The sequence below is a fragment of the Notolabrus celidotus genome, chromosome 16 (assembly GCF_009762535.1).
Source record: "Notolabrus celidotus isolate fNotCel1 chromosome 16, fNotCel1.pri, whole genome shotgun sequence".
Classification (NCBI taxonomy): Eukaryota; Metazoa; Chordata; class Actinopteri; order Labriformes; family Labridae; genus Notolabrus; species Notolabrus celidotus.
The window spans coordinates 2,999,675-3,017,567 of record NC_048287.1 but is presented as its reverse complement, the minus strand read 5'-3'; the positions used below and the strand labels follow the sequence as shown (position 1 = coordinate 3,017,567).

The 17,893-nt window shown below is 42.2% G+C and overlaps 1 protein-coding gene across 1 annotated transcript in view; it reads left to right on the top strand.

The window, feature by feature from the left end:
- The window catches only part of col22a1 (collagen, type XXII, alpha 1), a 108,603-nt gene extending 92,138 nt beyond the window's left edge, over positions 1-16,465 (top strand). Inside the window, exons 55-65 of the mRNA XM_034705596.1 lie at positions 2,413-2,466; positions 3,307-3,360; positions 3,531-3,584; positions 9,005-9,076; positions 9,173-9,208; positions 9,299-9,343; positions 11,104-11,283; positions 11,384-11,450; positions 11,551-11,733; positions 12,779-12,856; positions 12,941-16,465. Coding sequence (XP_034561487.1) covers positions 2,413-2,466; positions 3,307-3,360; positions 3,531-3,584; positions 9,005-9,076; positions 9,173-9,208; positions 9,299-9,343; positions 11,104-11,283; positions 11,384-11,450; positions 11,551-11,733; positions 12,779-12,856; positions 12,941-13,134 — 1,017 coding nt within the window. The 3' untranslated portion in view covers positions 13,135-16,465. The remainder of the gene's footprint in view (positions 1-2,412; positions 2,467-3,306; positions 3,361-3,530; positions 3,585-9,004; positions 9,077-9,172; positions 9,209-9,298; positions 9,344-11,103; positions 11,284-11,383; positions 11,451-11,550; positions 11,734-12,778; positions 12,857-12,940) is intronic.
- Positions 16,466-17,893: the final 1,428 nt, after the last annotated feature.

The following is a 17,893-nucleotide window of genomic DNA, read 5'->3' as shown; positions in this document are numbered from 1 at the left end:
TATGTTCTGTTATTAACAAAGACCCAACATCAAGACAGGATCAGATCCAGTCCCATCTTACAGACAGGACTCAGTCTGATCTCATCTTAATCCACCATGAGCAGAGCACTTTGCAGCATTTAGCAAGTTACAGTGGCAAGGACAAACTTCCTTTAACAGGCAGAAACCTCCAGCAGGACCAGACTCATGTTAGACACACATCTGCTGAGACCGTGTTGGAGAGAGGGATAGAGGGAGATGAAGAGAGAGAGAGGGATGATAGTGGTGAGATGGATAGTAGTAGTTGTAGCAGCTGGAGTCTGGCACGTCCACAGCGGCAGAGATCCAGAGGAACCTACGAGACAAGGGAGCTCAGGGACTCTAGAAAGGTCTATGGTTAGTAACTTTAATGGGACAGGGAGAGTTAAAGCATATATGAAGCTTAAATAAATGATCACAAGGAGTTTGAAAAGTAAATGGTTAGCAACCTTTTATAAAGCAACGACTGTCATGGCCTAGGCAGTACTGTGTTTGTGATTTTGTTTTCTGTGCTGGTGTTCTATGTTTGTGATTGAGTGAGTGTTCTGTATGCGTTGTGGATCTTTGTCTGTGTGTGAGTGAGTGCTCCTGTCCCTGTGTGGATCTTTGTTATCTGTCAGGCTGGGGTTTTTTCTTTCTATCTTTATGTTGCACACCTGACCCCCCCAGGCTGGTGCGTAACAACAACCGTGTAGGTATCGTTAATCACCCACATGTCGGGCTGTGTTGAGACTGTAGAAACTCTCAGCAACTAAAACATTTCAGATAGCAGCCTTAACCCTAGACCTCTACACCATCAGTGTGATATATTCTCTCTGTAAAAACCTGATGTATGCAATCAGATACATGCAGTGCACAGATAATCCACCAGGTGTGAGTCATTCATGCAGCAGAAGGACGTCACTTCAGACATCCAAAATGTCAGCTGTGGATCAGAGACCCACTCGAGGTTTTTCAGGGAGATTTTTACCAAGTTTGAAAAAGTTTGGATGAAAAAAACTTTCAAATTGTTCCTGAAACTTCAAGAGGATTAATTACTGGATTGATGAAAAACTAATTAATATTTCATTACTTAATTCATTGTCAAATCATGTTGAAAATGTGTTTTATCAAAATTGATACAACAGGTATATAAGGACATTTATTATTTACTGTCAATCATCATTTTATTACATTTCATATATTACTCCATAAAGCAACATACAGTCTTTATTATTTAAGAACATGTTACAATGACATAATCAGGTATATTTAGAGTATAAACTGAGATATTTATAATGTATATTGTATTTTTATATATGTAACCTGCTGTATCATGATGATTGATGACTGGTTGAATGTTGCCATGGCTCCCTAGTAAATAATTATCTTTTGCTCATTGATTTCCACTAAAAACTGAACAATTCAGAGAAGAAATATACAATACATTAGGTTTTTAGTTGTGTAGTAGATACTAAATATGTATGATGTTGGCGTGCAATATGGGGAATAAAAGTCAGTTCTATGTTTGAAATTAGTTGAGGAAAATTTCAAAGGAAACTTAAAGTTTAATAGGCTCAAAATGTTGTTTTTATATGTTTTAGTTTGTCTAAAAAAGAAGAAACTTTGAGCAGAAAAATTGCACCAAAATGCCTGATGTATCAAATATGATACAAATTAAAACTCATATATGAAAAGTGCTCTTTATTATTATTTTTTTATTTGTTAGAAGGTCCAATAAACACTCCATATTCAAAGAATTAGAATTTTCACGCAATTATTTGATGGTTCAGGCTTTACAGGGTTAAATTGAAAGCTAGTTTGCCACACTCCAAGTAAGGGATAATGTATGGTTACAGGTGGTTATGGGAAATAGAATCCCGACAGGATGCAACTGGATCCCTACACAAATCGGGCGTCTTTTCCACCCTGAAGCCACATTGTTTTGATGCTCACAGAAGCTAACGGTTTCCCCTCACCTTACGGTCTACGGTGTCAACAAGCAGAAGCTAAATGTGTCTGAACTCTTTTCTGTGGATTGATTCGACATGACGTGTGATCAGTTTGACTCTGGTGTTCCTCATGTTAGTGAAAGTTAATAACCATCGTCAAGGGGTTTTGACCAATCAGAATCAAGCATCTCACACAGCTGGAAGATCAGTAAGAGAGTATGAGTATTTGAAGCTCACTCCATGTGCCTCTAAGCTTACATGAGAACACTGTTGGCAAAACAATAACACAACATGATTCAGTTTCATATTCCCAACTCAGCCTGAAGGCTTCTCACATCATGCCTGAATGAAGCTTATGAAGAACACAGAGACATTTTCCCCCTTAGCAAGTAAACAACACCTTAAACTACTGAACCTCTGAGTCTGATTTTCTTTCATATTTCCTCTTTGGTGTGCCAAACAGGGAGAAGATGGAAAATCTGGAACACCTGGGCGTGACGGGAAACCCGGGAAGGAGGTTTGTTTGATTAAAGAAGTTACAGCATTTTTGATTATTATTATATTTATATTAATATTTATAATTTCTACACAACGAAAACATCAGGGAGAAAATTCAGTGGGTCCATCTGCAGCTCAGAGAAAAAAAAAACATGTGTCCAATAATAGAAGAATGATGTATACCCTCAGTAAATAACAGATCTCCTTATTATTCCCTTTGTTCCTTCATTTAAGCTTTTTGTTTTTGGTTTAGTCCCCCGCTCTGAAAGCTGCTGCTCCTGAAGCAGTCCCTGAGAATAATCATTAGTGCAGTCTGGAAGCAGTCCTCCATAGATCAATGAAATGCAGATAATACTCCTAAGATTAAAAAAGTTTTGGACAGAATGCTCAATTTCCCTCAGACCACAGGATCTTTAATCACGTCTTTTAGAAGATCAGTGGAGGAGCACCAGCAGCAGAAAGTTTAAAGCCATTCATTTCTTTTGACATCGCACGAGTTTCACCGCATTCAACTTCACCAAGTGACAACCTGAAATCCGTCTCCCACACACACGTTTACAGACTGCAGCACTTTTATTCCACTATTTGTCTAGTGGCAGGATGCAGCACATCACCAAATATCCTTTACCTAACTCATCGTCTGCCTGCAGGAGACAGAATGTTTTCACAGCACCAGTCTCTTTGAGTAAGAACATTCCCTCCTACTCTTTCCTCCAAAAGAGGAGTGGAGATTTAATTTACCTCTTCAGCTCAGGCTGCTTTCCACCAAAGATTGAAACACTGATGATGAGATTTGACTGAGAGGCTTTGTTTGCAGCACGTGGAAGATAATAAAACTGTCTTTTCTTTTGTTTCACAGGGCCCCAACGGACCTCCAGGCCGGGAAGGACTTATGGGACCGAGAGGAGAGTCAGTGAGTCATTTTCTATCACTCGCAGAGATAGAAGCAAACAGAGGACAGATGAAGCAGTGTCAAGCAGACAGATAGATAAGGACATAAAGTGGCACTTAAGTCTTTTTCCTCTGGCTGTCCTTTCAAATCCATTTTCTCATTCCCTTTTTTTCTGCTGTTTTGCATCCCAGGGCAAACCAGGTGAACCGGGGCCGTCAGGAAAATCTGGCCTCCCTGGAACTCCAGTGAGTTATCTCCCCTTATTGTACATGATGTTCAAATCCAGTCTGTTGTGGTGCTTAAAACAATAGAAACACTTAATCACCTGGAGAAAAACTGTGACTAATATTCATTGTTTCTCAGAGGGAACACATTAAACAGAGAAGTGATAAAGGAAGAAGAGGCAGGGAGGAACATTTGAAAGAGTAGTATTTTCAGAGCCAGTAGTGACTGAACGTGGGATGTTTCTGTGGGCGAGAGAAGAATGTGAAGTATTTCTAGAAGACATGGGTTGTCAGATTTTGAGGGAGATTTATGAGGATGAATATTTCCTTGACCAAGGTTGGGAACATCACGTTAGAAAGATCACGGTGAGAGGTGTCAGACGGAGAGGCAAACTTACCGCTAAGTATGATCAAGCACCAGGAACAGGTTGGAGTTGACTTTCACCTGGAGGCACGAGGTCCAAAAACTTCTCTCACTTCTCTCACTTCTCTCACTCCTCTCTCAGCCACATAAAGTTCATAAATCATGATGATGCAGATTCAAAACAGGGTCAGGACAGGTTTTAGAGGGCGACATGCTGCGGACACGAAAGCAGAGGTGGACCTAAATTTGGAGATCTCAGGCAGGGGTCAAGTTGAAAGTGTCGGGATCAACTAGAAGAGGGATTTATTGACCTATCAGAGACGGGGACTCGAGTTGGAGACTGGGACTGGAGTCGCACACTAACATGACTCAAAACTTGACCTGGACTCCAGCTTTTGGACTCATGCACAATCTTTTTATTTGTTATGAGCTCTGAGTCATCCCCTCTGACCATGTGTAACCATGTTGAGCACATCACCTGCAGCTGCTTCAGTAGTCTATCACTGTTTCCCAAACTTAAGGCTGATTTATACTTCTGCGTTGAATCGATGGTGTAGCCTATGCTAGAGTTCCACGCAGCTCCTGTACCTACGCAGAGGCCTACGCACGTAGCTGACATGCACCTCCTCCAAAATGTAACTACCGAGTATACCAAAATGAATCGACACGGACCGCAAGCCCTGTGATTGGTCCGCTCTGTGGCATTCCCAGAGGAAAATAAATTTAGAGAGGAGATCTCAAAAGTGTTTCATTTCTGTCTTCTAGACAACAATGAGATCTGTTTGAAAGCAAAATGAGACTATAGCTTATGTCTCCTGTTTCTCATTCTTGCCTCCAGAAAAAAAGTTGTAAAAAGCTTAGTCTCCCTTTCAGTTCAAAAGGAGATCTGGTCCAAATCTGAAATGATTCTCAGGTATTTCTCAAGTGTTGTGACTCCTTTTGAGCTCAGGTGGAGAAATCAGGGAGCTCTCTCAATTGTCTCACTCTAACCTCATCCATTTGTTTTTGTCAGACTCAGGCTGTTTCCGAAATCGCCTACTATACTAGCAGTACGTACTGATATGTCCAGAATTCAGTATGTAGTAAGTAGTATGTGAACAAGAGCAAAATCTGCAGTAAGCCAAAACTCCCCGGATGTCTACTGATTCGGGAAAATATCTCAGTGTGCATCGGACCAGTCTGACTCACGTACTGTTTCCCACAATGCACAGCGCTCGTTCTGCTTTTTCTTTTTCCTCATTTTTTGACGGGAGGAAATCCGTTTTTGGGTGCTGTGAAAGTTATCAAATTACATATAAACTACTTCCTAACTTTTTAAATCATAAATGGATGCTAAATAAGCATTTTATTTATCGGCTTCGCCGTTGTTTACTTCCGCTTTCCGAAACCGGAAATCCAGCGACGTCTGGCTCAGCATGCTGCATGACAGATCGGACAGAACAGTCATACTACAGACTAAATTCAAACGCAGTATGTAGTAGGCAATACCTACTGCCTACTACATTAGTAGGTAGTATGTAGCAGGCCGTTTCGGAAACAGCCTCAGTTTTTGTGTCTCAAGTTGAGCTCAGATGGAGCAAAGAAAGAGCCTGAGCTCATCTTTCCATGAACATTTATAATGCCTTGCAAAATTAAGATTTCAATGTAATTGTCCACAAACTTACAATTCTCATTAGAACATTTCACTTCACAAAGATTTAGTGTATTCGCGGCTTTAGTGTATCGATTCCCGGCTGGTTGACCATTTCCTGCAAGTCTTCCCCCGCTCACTGCTCCCCACATTTCCTGTCTCTCTTCAGCTGTCCTGTAAAAATAAAGTCAAAAAGGCCAAAAATATATTTTAAAAAAGAGAAGAAAATTAGCCATTAATGACATCTCTCATTTAAGTCTCAAATAAGACTCATGTCATGGTCTCAACTATTTCTCCTAGTGAATTTTAGGAGAAACTAATGAGAAACTAATGAGAACTATTTGAAACTTGAATTAGGCTGAAGTGAGAATCTCAATTTTGTCTCCGGAGACTTAGAGAGAAAGCCTTGAGCAGTAAAAATTTTCCTCTGGGTTGTATTTCCTGCATTTTCAGCACTTCCGGGATCCCCCGCTCATCGGCCGTGTATTTCATCTCCTCCTCTCTATTCTTCATGTAATCATGTCTGTATGATAAACAGCAACATGTATCAGCTGTAGATTAACATAACACGCTCTGAATCTCTGTGGAAAAGAGATCCTAGCCGGGCCAGAAGCAGGCGACCGGCTATCAGAGAGACCACACTGCCCTCAAGTGTTTCGGAGGAGTATTGCTGCGCGACACGGACACATCGACGCACAAGTATGTGGTGCTCATGTCCGCGTCAGCCCCTGCTGCGAAGGGGAGACGCAGAAGTATAAATCAGTCTTTACTTATTGAAACCATGAGAGGCTTGAACAGGGCTAGCTGCTGCCCTCAAAGGCTTTAGACTTGACTTGGCCTTGCAAAAAGTGACACATGTCCATCTCTGTGACACATTCAAATGAAAAATAGAAAAGTGCTGATACTGCTCTTTATCTCTGTCATTGAAGCAGGAGAATAATCTCCTTTTACTGCTCTGCATTGTTCTGTAGTGCCGTGTTCCCCTAAGTATCACCGACCATAACACCATTGGGTTGTTGTTAATTGTGATAATTAACCCTATGGGGTCTAGGGTGTAATTTTACCTTAATATTTCCCCTTATTTCCCCTTAAAAACTGTTTACCTTGCCTTGTTTGGTGTCATTTTTTTCAGCACAACCTCACAAGTGTGACTATGCAATTAGTTTTTCATTTTGACATGAAGTATTAATACACTAGACCTAAAATCACACAAAAAACATTGAATCCGAATAGGAAAAAGTTTGATTTTTAAAAGTGACATATCACGCTTTTTTCATCAATATATATTGGTCTAAGAGGTCCCCAAAACATGTCTTTAAAGTTTATGCTCAAAAAAACATCAGATTTTGGCATGCCTGAAAAACCCTCTTCTTCAGTCCTCCTCAGAACACTCTGTTTTCTCTCTGACCACGCCCCCTCAGGAAGTGGTTGTGCCTCGGCTCTCCAGCACGTTGATCTAATGTTTACATGTTGGCTGAATATACACGGCTGCTCAGAGATTGCTTTACTTCAACCTTCTGAATCTGATCCAGAATCTGATCCTGATGGAGAGGTGCCTGTAGCAGGACCTTTCTGAAGGATTGGTCACAGATTTAGTGTTTCTTGTTGTTTTATTTATCAGTATGTGGACGTGTGTCTTGGTACACAGCTACGAACATGTAGCTATGTGGCTATGCTAACTAGCGCTAGCACTTCTCCATGATAACTAAAAATCATCCACTATATCTTCAAATCTGCAGACGTGAGGAGTAAAACCGACCTCTGCCAGAAAGGCAGCAGGACCTTTCTGAAGGATTGGTCACAGATTTAGTGTTTCTTGTTGTTTTATTTATCAGTATGTAGACGTGTGTCTTGGTACACAGCTACAGCTACAGCTACAGCTACAACTACAACTACAGCTACGACATGTAGCTATGCTAACTAGCGCTAGCACTTTTCCACAGACCGGATATTGTTGTTACGTAACAAAAACACTGAAGTCTGAAACGGCTGGTTTCACACACATTTACAGAAAGGTGGAGAAATCAGAACAGGGGCAGAATGGATTTTTTTCATTCTCGGGGGGTTTGTAGACATGCCAGGGAAACATATTTCAGGTAGAGAACCATTAAAAAGTCCATTTTGCATGATATGTCACCTTTAACTGTGAAATCTACAAACATGTTTTATGAACCATTTTTAAAACATAGAATTCCAATATAACTTGCAAATTTCACTTTGACATCAAAGGTCATTTATCTCTTCCTCCATTGGACACCTGCCAGTGAGACGAACTGACTCCTTTGACAAACAGTGACCTTAATACAGGAGTTACTGTTCTACTCCTTTGTTTGTTTGAGTATCTGTTGTGTTGGACTCAAGCTGACTGCACAGCAAACAACCTTTTATTTTTACCTCAAAATATGTAAATATAAATGACCCTGGTTAAAAAAAAGACAAGGAATAACCTTCAAGCTACTTAAAGTTATGTATTAAATGAGTTGTGCAAATCACTGCTCAGGTAAGATGCAAGTCAAGGTGCTGCCCCTGCCCTGTTTCATGTTTCTAATATCACAGAGCACACATGAGGTTTATCAAAGTCTGACAGGTTTCAGTATTTCTGAGTTTTTGGTGTAAATCTGTAAAACATTAGAAGGGGGAGGCAGCCAGAGGCCACCATGACAGATAGATCATGCGAGGTAAAAAGTGAGATTCAGTGAGACCTGCAGAGAGAGGAGAGATTTTAATTCCAAAATGTTGGCAACAGAATGTGTTTTAAAAAGGAATAGATGGAGCCGCACTGATCCGTAGGCTGAAGAATGGTTTCTTGGGAGGAGGAGTAACTGTTGCTAACTGGAGGGCAGACAATATGCAGCCAGTTATCAGAGAGGAGCTGATGATATCAGTCAGCAGAGGGAGCAGATCATCAGAAATAGCCTGCAGAAGGGAAGAGGGCAGGAGCGAGATGAAGAGAGGTTAGAAGAGGAGATGGAGAGAGGTTTCAACGGAGGGTGAAAGTATTTAGAGGCATGATCAGATATTGCCAAAAATGTGATCAGGTGGGAAAATGTATCACATGGAGAATGAGAAGTGAATGAAAAGAAGAGAGGACGGTAGTGGTTCCATTCATGGATACAAAGAAGATAAAAATACAAAGAAAGACTAATACATTCTCTCTCTTCTTCAAAGCAATAACACATTCCTGCAGTCTGTGGCTGCTGCATTCAGCTTGTGTTCATGCCCACATGTCTCTTGCAAATATGAATTTTAATCTCTTAAAGCTGGCATGTTCCATGGCAAGATTGGTTTATGAGATTTTTATCCACCGCACTGCTGCAGGATGATAAGTACTGGAACTAAATGTTAATCCTGCTGAATCCTCCGTAATGAGCGAGGCTTTTAAAAAACAAGCACGGAGCGCCACGTGTGTGCCATGTGATGAGCGGCCTTGTCTCTGCTGTCCTGCAGGGTCTCAGGGGAGACAAGGGAGAGGCGGGCAGCCCAGGATTACCCGGCTTTAGTGGACCTAAAGGCCCTGCGGTGAGTGCTACATGTGACACATTTTGATTAGCGGATTAATCTCACCTCACATTTATGACCGACTGAGTCTACTTTAACTCTGCTTTTGATATCCAGGGTCCTCCTGGTCCAGCTGGTCCAGAGGGGAAACAGGTAAGGACTTCACAAGACAACGCTGATGACTTGTGTGATGATGTAATAAACAGATATCCGGCTCACACTGACTGTCTTTGTGTTTCTTAGGGGATGACGGGCAGAGCTGGAGATCGAGGCTTCAAAGGAGATAAGGTGATGACTCAAAGGAATAGAGTTTCAGTGTGAATACAATTAATATGAGCCTAATCGATAATTGACATGAATGAGTGGAAGAAAAGGTCTTACATCAACATTTGAGCGCAATAAGGTGTTTGTCGACCGCAGGGACTTCACCCTGGAACTATGTGCGTTTTGACTGATGGACCCAGGGTCTAAACTGAGTTCAGGGAAAGTTAATCTTCCCCCTAAAAAGCCCCTGCTTGGGGGTTAGTACTTTTCAAAGGTTCCGGGACTTTCGGGGGGCAGGGCCTGCAATGCTGAATGTGTCTGATTGGTAGATTAACCACAGTGTTTTTATTCCTCCCTCCGTCCACAATAACATCACACACATCTGTGATTCACTTGATTTCTCTTTCTTTCATTAGTTTTTATTTGTTCTATCTTTTTTGTATGTGTGTGTACTTTTCAAAAGAAGAAGTTGTGATTCTCTTGATTTAGCAGCTTGTAACAGTAGTCTTCTCTCAGCCCACCGTGAATGCGTCTCTCCCGGTGTTCCGGTTTTAAAAGTGACCCTGTAAACTGGAGACCTTCAGCTGAACGTGTCAGTGTTTGTGGAGTTTACACAGCTGTTGAAACACAGAGGGAGTTCCTGGGAATGCAAACTAGTTTAGTTTTTATTAAGATTTCAAAATATCCTCATCAGATATTTATTCATCGTCTAAAGACGTTTATGAGGGATGCATCTGGCTGAAAGTCTCCAGTTAACAGGGTTGCTGTTTAAACCAAAACACCGGCCAATCTCTGCCACGGCTTTTTGAGTTCAAAAGGATTTTAAAGGCGTGTTGAAACGTCTTTGCTACTCGCGCTTATCTCCTCTCACGTGTTGATTCAGTGAATCCATCTGTGATGAAATATAGCACCATCTAAAACAGCGCCAGCTGAGTCTCTTCATGCTAACAGGCTAACTGTTGTGTTGCTCATAATGATACCTGCCTGTCCGTCTGCTTCTATGGTGTCATCTGTGATGAATGGCATTCGTCTTTGTTTTACTGCCCTCTACTGGTCTGGTGGTGTAGTGCATTTACTTTTTTTTTCTCCATATGTCACTGGCCTGATTTGCACAATCTACCCGGGACTTCAGCCCGCGGTCGAAACACAGACAACAATGGGGGCACAGGAACCTTTTAGTTCAGGGGAAAGTAGTTCTGGGGGCTAAAAGACTCTTGGTCGAAATGCATCTTTTGATTGTGTTCAGAAGGTTTTGTAGCTAAATCAAGCTCCCACAGTGCATGGGCCGAAGAGTCCTTATTATGCAAGACACAAATAGAGTATTGTAAGCACCATATGCCAACCAATTACCTCTTTTCAACCAACGCGAACAGGGTTGTATTTCCGGGCTGGTGCTCGTGCTGGTTCGACCTACGAACGAGCGCAAACTTTCCCGGACAGCAACAACAATGGCGGACAATGGCAGCTTGTCTCCTCAGCCAATCACTGCTTGCCTTGGAATCCATTAGTCTCTTTTATTTTTTCGCTGCAGGACAATGGCAGAAACACGTTTGGTTCGTGTTTTTGATCACGGCTTAAATGAATGATTTAAATAATCTCACCGTATTTATTCAAGATACAAATACAGGATACTGACATACAAGTGCCCACAAAGGGAATATATATTCTGCTCTTCATCACACATGCCTCTCCCCAACTTTTCAATAATCCTCCGATAATGTCAAAAGTCCTTCAAAACTCGAACACTTACAATCAACTCCTAAGAACCTGTCACTTTTATCCAGGGAGATCACGGTACGAAGGGAGATAAAGGACATTCAGGAGAGCCAGGGATGCCTGGTAACCCTGGAACTCCAGGCAGAAAGGGCCACACAGGTATGATGGGTATGTCAGGACCACCAGGAGAATTAGGAGCCCCAGGGCCCCAAGGACAATCAGGAAACCCTGGGATGCCAGGACAAAGGGTGAGTGGTGTCACTTTGATCTAAACCTTGCCTTTTGAACGATGCTGAGCAGCTGAATAAGATTTAGATTATTGAATTGATCATTAACGTCTGGTTTCAGGGAGAGTCAGTATCACTGGAGCAGATGAGACGGCTCATCCAGGAGGAGCTGGCTAAACAGTTAGATGGTGAGTCTCACCCTGCGTGTGGATCACAGATCAGGAGGACCTCATTTCATAAGATTAATGTGCTTCTATGAGGTTTGACTAACCTGTTCTTTGTTTGCAGCCAAAATGGCTTACCTCATGGCCCAGTTCCAGCCGGCTCACGTGAAGAGCACAGCGGGTCGCCCAGGACCTCCAGGGCCTCCTGGTAAAGACGGCAACAGTGGACGCCCTGGCCCTCCTGGAGAGCCTGGTATGCCTGGACAAGGTGGAGGAGAAGGACCAAGAGGACCCTTGGGCCCTAAAGGTAGTCGAACTGGAAAACCTCAGACACTTAAACACCTGTCTGATAATGTGGATAACCTTTTATGCTGAACAACAATTGTAATCAATCAATCAATCAATCAATCAATCAATCAATCAATCAATCAATCAATCAATCAGTCAATCAGTCAATCAATCAATCAATCAATCAATCAATCAATCAATCTTTATTTATGCAGCACCAAATCACAATAAATGTTATCTGAAGACTCTTTACAAAGAGACCAGGTCTAGACCACCTTATGTTAACAAAGTAACAGATCCAGAGGAACCTACGAGACAAGGGAGCTCAGGAACTCCAGAAAGGTCTATGGTTAGTAACTTTAATGGGACAGGAAGAGTTAAAGTAATAGACAGGGAGAGAGAGGGGAGAGAGGGCAAGACAGGATCCCAGGGTGTCAGTTCCCCCGGCAGTCTAAGCCTATAGCAGCATAACTAAGAGCCGGTCCAAGCCTGATCCAGCTCTAACCATAAGCTTTATCAAAAAGGAAAGTTTGACGCCTACTCTTAAAAGTAGAGAGGGTGTCTGCCTCCTAGACCCTGACTGGTAGATGATTCCAAAGGAGAGGGGCCTGATAACTGAAGGTTCTACCTCCCATACTACTTTTAGAGACTTTAGGTACGACCAGCAGGCCTGCATGTTGGGAGTGTAGTGTTCCCAATGAGCTCTTTAAGATATGAAGGTGTCTGATCATTAAGGGCTTTGTAGGTCTGAAGTAGGATTTTAAATTCTAGTCTAGATTTTATGGGGAGTCAGTGTAGAGAAGCTAACATGGGAGAGATGTGCTCTCTCTTCCTAGTTCTAGTCAGGACTGGAGCTGCAGCGTTTTGGACCAGCTTATTAAAAGCTGATGTGAAAACGATGTTGTGTCGGTCTGAAATAGTATTACACTATCATTAAACTTATTTTGGATTACCTAGGAACCATGCCCACCTCCAGGTTTATGAGACACACAGTTTGGACTCTTTCAGTGAACTGGTTTTGGTGTAGCTCACATTTTTCATTAATATACCCACTTCTCCTCCAGGTGAAAAGGGAGGTAAGGGAGAAAAGGGAGACCCAGGCATCGGGGACAGAGGAGAGCAAGGACCCTCTGGACCAATCGGTAACAACCTCTCTTAGTTATTGCATTTGTAAAAGGTATCTTTGTCCAATTTGGAGTTTCTAATTCTTCCTCCTCCCACCACAGGCCCAGCTGGTCTACCTGGTTACGGTAAAGACGGGAGCCCAGGACAAGCCGGAGCTCAGGGAGAGGCAGGAAACCCTGGCCCCCATGGTCAGCCCGGACCTCCAGGTCCTCCTGGCCAGTGTGACCCCAGCCAGTGTGCCTACTATGCCAGTCTGGCACAAAGACCCCACACCAAAAACGTCAAGGGGACTTAAGGAAGAAGAGACACGCAGAGCTTGAAGTCCAGCAGTATTTATGAACTCGGTTGTGTCAGTCTGAATCATGAACTTTTTACTTTTCAAGATAACCTCAGTAAGGAGGGTTGAAGCAATGTGCTGCCGGTCAGATTTGTTGTTGTTTGTTTTTGGTATGAAGTTTGGGATGATCCGGAGTAAGCATGGAGGGACTTTATCAGAGTTAATAAGGGGTAAAGAGGGCAGCTAAACCGTTTTTTTCTCTTCACTTGCATGCTTCCTGTAAAGTAAGTTAAGGGAGATCGCAAGCAGGATGTAATTCCCCACTCCTAAACCCCGCCTGTGGGAGTAAAGATTTGGGAGTCTGATATTCTATCACTTCATCAATAATTATCCAAAATTCAAGCCGGGCGTTTCTCGCAGGAACTTGTTCGCATCAGTCTTTTATCTCCTGCTTCACTATTTTGCATCCATTACCTTTCACAGCCCACACAGCCCCACGCACAACATTACACGTCAGTCACTGCTCACTACATTGATTCCTCCACCAGTCTTTTGGTAATTACTCAGTCAAAGCAACTATCTGTTTTATTGTCATTGATGGGAACGTGGGGTACTGACGGTGTGAGCACAATCTCAAATACCAATAGTGATTTTGTGTAGGAGGAGTGTTAATGAGTTAGTGTGGGGAGTGATGAATGGCCACATTTGTGCATTTTGTGCTTCCAAGCTGGAGGCAGTGTTTGCAGCTCTGTGTTGTGTCGCACCGGCATCTCAAAAAACAGGCCAAAAAATAAAAAACATGTTAGAAAAATCCCCTCAAAACAACTTTAACAAACTTTTTCATATTTGTGATCATGTCGGGTTTATTTAGGCCGAAAATTCTATTTGTTTCAGGGAGTAAACTGGATGCAGTAAAATTATTCACACATTAGAGCTTTGGCGAGGTTGCTCCACGCCTCAGGTGAGGTTACAATTCAAAAATTACTTTGCTGTCAAGTGTCATTTAAAAGTGAATATCTCATTTAGCTTCACCAAAAAGGTATCCAGGAGTCAAAACATGACGTGTATGCAGAAATTTTGGACACTGTAACGACTCCTTCACACTCACACCCGAGGCCTCTTCACTCTGAGAGGTGGCAGGAAGAAATGTCACTATTACATTTGTACTTTCATGTTTTAATGAAGTGGCTCTGGTCCTTCTCCCGTTGAGGTATGCATAGACTTAGCAGTAAACAGCTTTAAGGAGGTGGTATAATTGCCGCCTTTGTTCACCTCTCTTGAAAAGCCGCTTGTTTCACGCTGCTTTCTCTAAATGTGTCACTTCCTTTCTGTTCGCTGAGGCTTATTAAGTGCCCACGCTGTGGCAGTGCCCGGGCAGCTCAGCGCTGCTTTGAAAAGACATTGCTTTTCTTATTTGTCCCCTGGAACCTTAAATTGGAGCGCTGCTTCCCTGCATCCTGATGACCCGAGCATTGTGGACACCATTTGGAAAGACGTTTTGCCTTTCGTCCCTCATGGACCAATTAAAACTCTCCCCAGCCTCAGACTTACTGGTCATCTAGACCCTGTTAAATGGCCCTCCACAAACGGAACCACTTTGTCTTCCTTTCAAAAACATGAAGAAAACTTCAGCAAACAGAGGGACAAAAGGAAAGTTGGATTGCAAACGGAGACATAGAAATCTCATGTGAACTTGCCAGGACATGATATACGACCTGTGGCTACAGATCTAAAACATTGCCACTCATAGATAACACCACCAGCTCAGGGTCCTTAGTTAAATGATCATCTTTGAAGACTGGGACATTGTGCCTCTGATATGACCTGGAGATGTTGGTGAAGCAGACATGCGTCTTCTTGGATGCTCTGAAGGCAGCAGACTTTTCAATCAATCAATCAATCAATCAATCAATCAATCAATCAATCAATCAATCAATCAACCAATCAATCAACCAATCAATCAACCAATCAATCAATCAATCAATCAATCAATCAATCAATCAATCAATCAATCAATCAATCAATCAATCAATCTTTGCATAGCCCAAAATCAAAACAAATGTTATCTCAGGATGCTTTTACAAACAGAGCAGGTCTAGAGCACTCTATGTTAAATTATGAACAGAGACCCAACACCAAGACAGGATAAGACTCAGTCTGACCCCACCTTAATCCACCATGAGCATTACACCTCGCAGTATTTAACTAGTTACAGTGGAGAGGACAAACTTCCTTTAACAGGCAGAAACCTCCAGCAGAACCAGACCCATGTTAGACAGACATCTGCCTCGACCAAGTTGGGTCTGGAAAGAGGGATAGAGGAGAATAAGAGAGAGAGGGAGCGGTGATAGTGATGAGACGAGCAGTAGTAGCTGTTGCCGCAGGAGCCCAGCACGTCCGTATCAGCTGGAGTCTGGAACGTCCACAGCTTTCTTTTTGAAAGAAATGATCACCAAACTGTTCATATGCAAGAAAACACGCCCTTAGTTTCACACCATGAGTGGCTAAAGCTCCAAAGTTACAAGTATCCACACAGATATTGATAACGCTGTTCAGTAGAGTAATTTTTAAAGGAACATACGCCATGTAGCAGCAGAGCTGTGGTCCCAAAATAGAAAATATGTTACTGGCAATGACTCATTGACTGTTTGAAAGTAGCAAGCAAGCTAGGCTACGTCTCTGCCTCTCCCTGTCACATCATTCGTCCAACAACACTGTTCATGGTACCGTACCAGACATATTCCTGTACCGTCCTAGCAGCTCTGCCTCTGAGTAACGTTCATATCAGTGAAACTTAATGAAGTGTTTGCAGCTTTGGTTCGATCTGTCTCCCTTCTTTAAACAGCTTTTTAATGCCATGAAGTTTAACTTTAAAGTCAGATCAATGTTGCTCCATAACGTGTGATTGGTATAAATAATCTGCCCTATCAGTATTGCCATGCTGACTCCTCGTCAGTGATTTATTAGTGAATGCTTAAACTGTGTCAGTATTGCTCTTTCTTGGTTTGTAAATACGTTTTACAGTCACCAGTGGACTAAGTGTTACAGCTTGGGATGGTTAGTTGCTCCAAACAGCTTGTTTTTCTGCATACAACACAAAGACGTGTCGTTATTGGATTGAGTTAATTTTGCAAAATAAAATATCTTTTAAGTTATAACGCTAAATTATTCAAGATTTGAACAAATACAAATGTGTGTCAGTGCCTTAAATCACATTTATTAACCTGTTTTCCCGACCTTTTTCTAATGAACTGGTGCTAAAGTATTTTAAATAAGTAACATGTAGGTATGGGAAAGACACATGTACTGTACTGTATAATAAAGACTGGAATGGATTCATTTTATAAAACTGCCTTTGTTCTGTTTTCTATACAGTTTTGCCATCTTTCATATTTATGTTGAAATGTTGAGTCATTTAATTTGTAGGCTGAATTTAAAAAAACAATCAGCAATGTCTACTGAATTAACTTTCTTCACACTTGCTAAGAGAGAGCACATTTCTCCCGTGTTAGCTTCTCCACACTGGCTCCCCAGACTAGAATTTAAAATCCTTCTTCTGACCTACAAAGCTCTTAATGATCAGACACCTTCATATCTTAAATAACTCATAGTTCCCTATTACCCCTCTAGAACACTACGCTCCCAACATGCAGGCCTGCTGGTCCTACCTAAAGTCTCTAAAAGTAGTATGGGAGGTAGAACCTTCAGTTATCAGGCACATCTCCTTTGGAATCATCTACCAGTCAGGGTCTGGGAGGCAGACACCCTCTCTACTTTTAAGAGTAGGCTTCAAACTTTCCTTTTTAATAAGGCTTATAGTTAGAGCTGGATCAGGCTTGGACCAGCTCTCAGTTATGCTGCTATAGGCTTAGACTCTCTCTCCTCTGTCTGCCTGTCTTTTACTTTAACTCTTCCTGTCCCATTAAAGTTACTAACCATAGACCTTTCTGGAGTCCCTGAGCTCCCTTGTCTCGTAGGTTCCTCTGGATCTCTGCTGCTGTGGACGTGCCAGACTCCAGCTGCTACAACTACTACTATCCATCTCACCACTATCATCTCTCTCTCTTCATCTCCCTCTATCCCTCTCTCCAACCTGGTAGGTCTCAGCAGATGTGTGTCTAACATGAGTCTGGTCCTGTTGGAGGTTTCTGCCTGTTAAAGGAAGTTTGTCCTTACCACTGTAACTTGCTAAATGCTGCAAAGTGCTCTGCTCATGGTGGATTAAGATGAGATCAGACTGAGTCCTGTCTGTAAGATGGGACTGGATCTGATCCTGTCTTGATGTTGCGTCCTTGTTAATAATAGAACATAGAGTGATTTGGCGCTATATAAATATTGATTGATTGATTGATTGATTCTAATCAGCAGAACTCCAAACAAACACAGCCTCAGCTATGAGATCTGTTGAATCCAGGAGCTGTCCTTTGTACGGCTGCTGTGCCGGCTCCTTCCAGCTGTTTGGTAAAGGTCATGTTTGATCTGTGAGTGTGTTTGTGTAGTGCAGACACAGGTGGGGATGATGTTGAGTTTACTTTGTTACCAGGCAACAGTGACATGCCCTCCTGAATCCAGATCATATCCATAACAACCCGGGGAGCCTGTTCTCCTCATGAAACCACTGTACTGTGGGATTCCATTGATCTAGTCATGTGCATACCAAATCTACTGAACTCTATAAATCACACTCTGAGAAGATGTGTCTTATTGTCACTTACTTACTTTAAGTTTGATGGAACGATGTAAAGTACTTTGTTACAGTACTTAAGCAGGTTTTGGG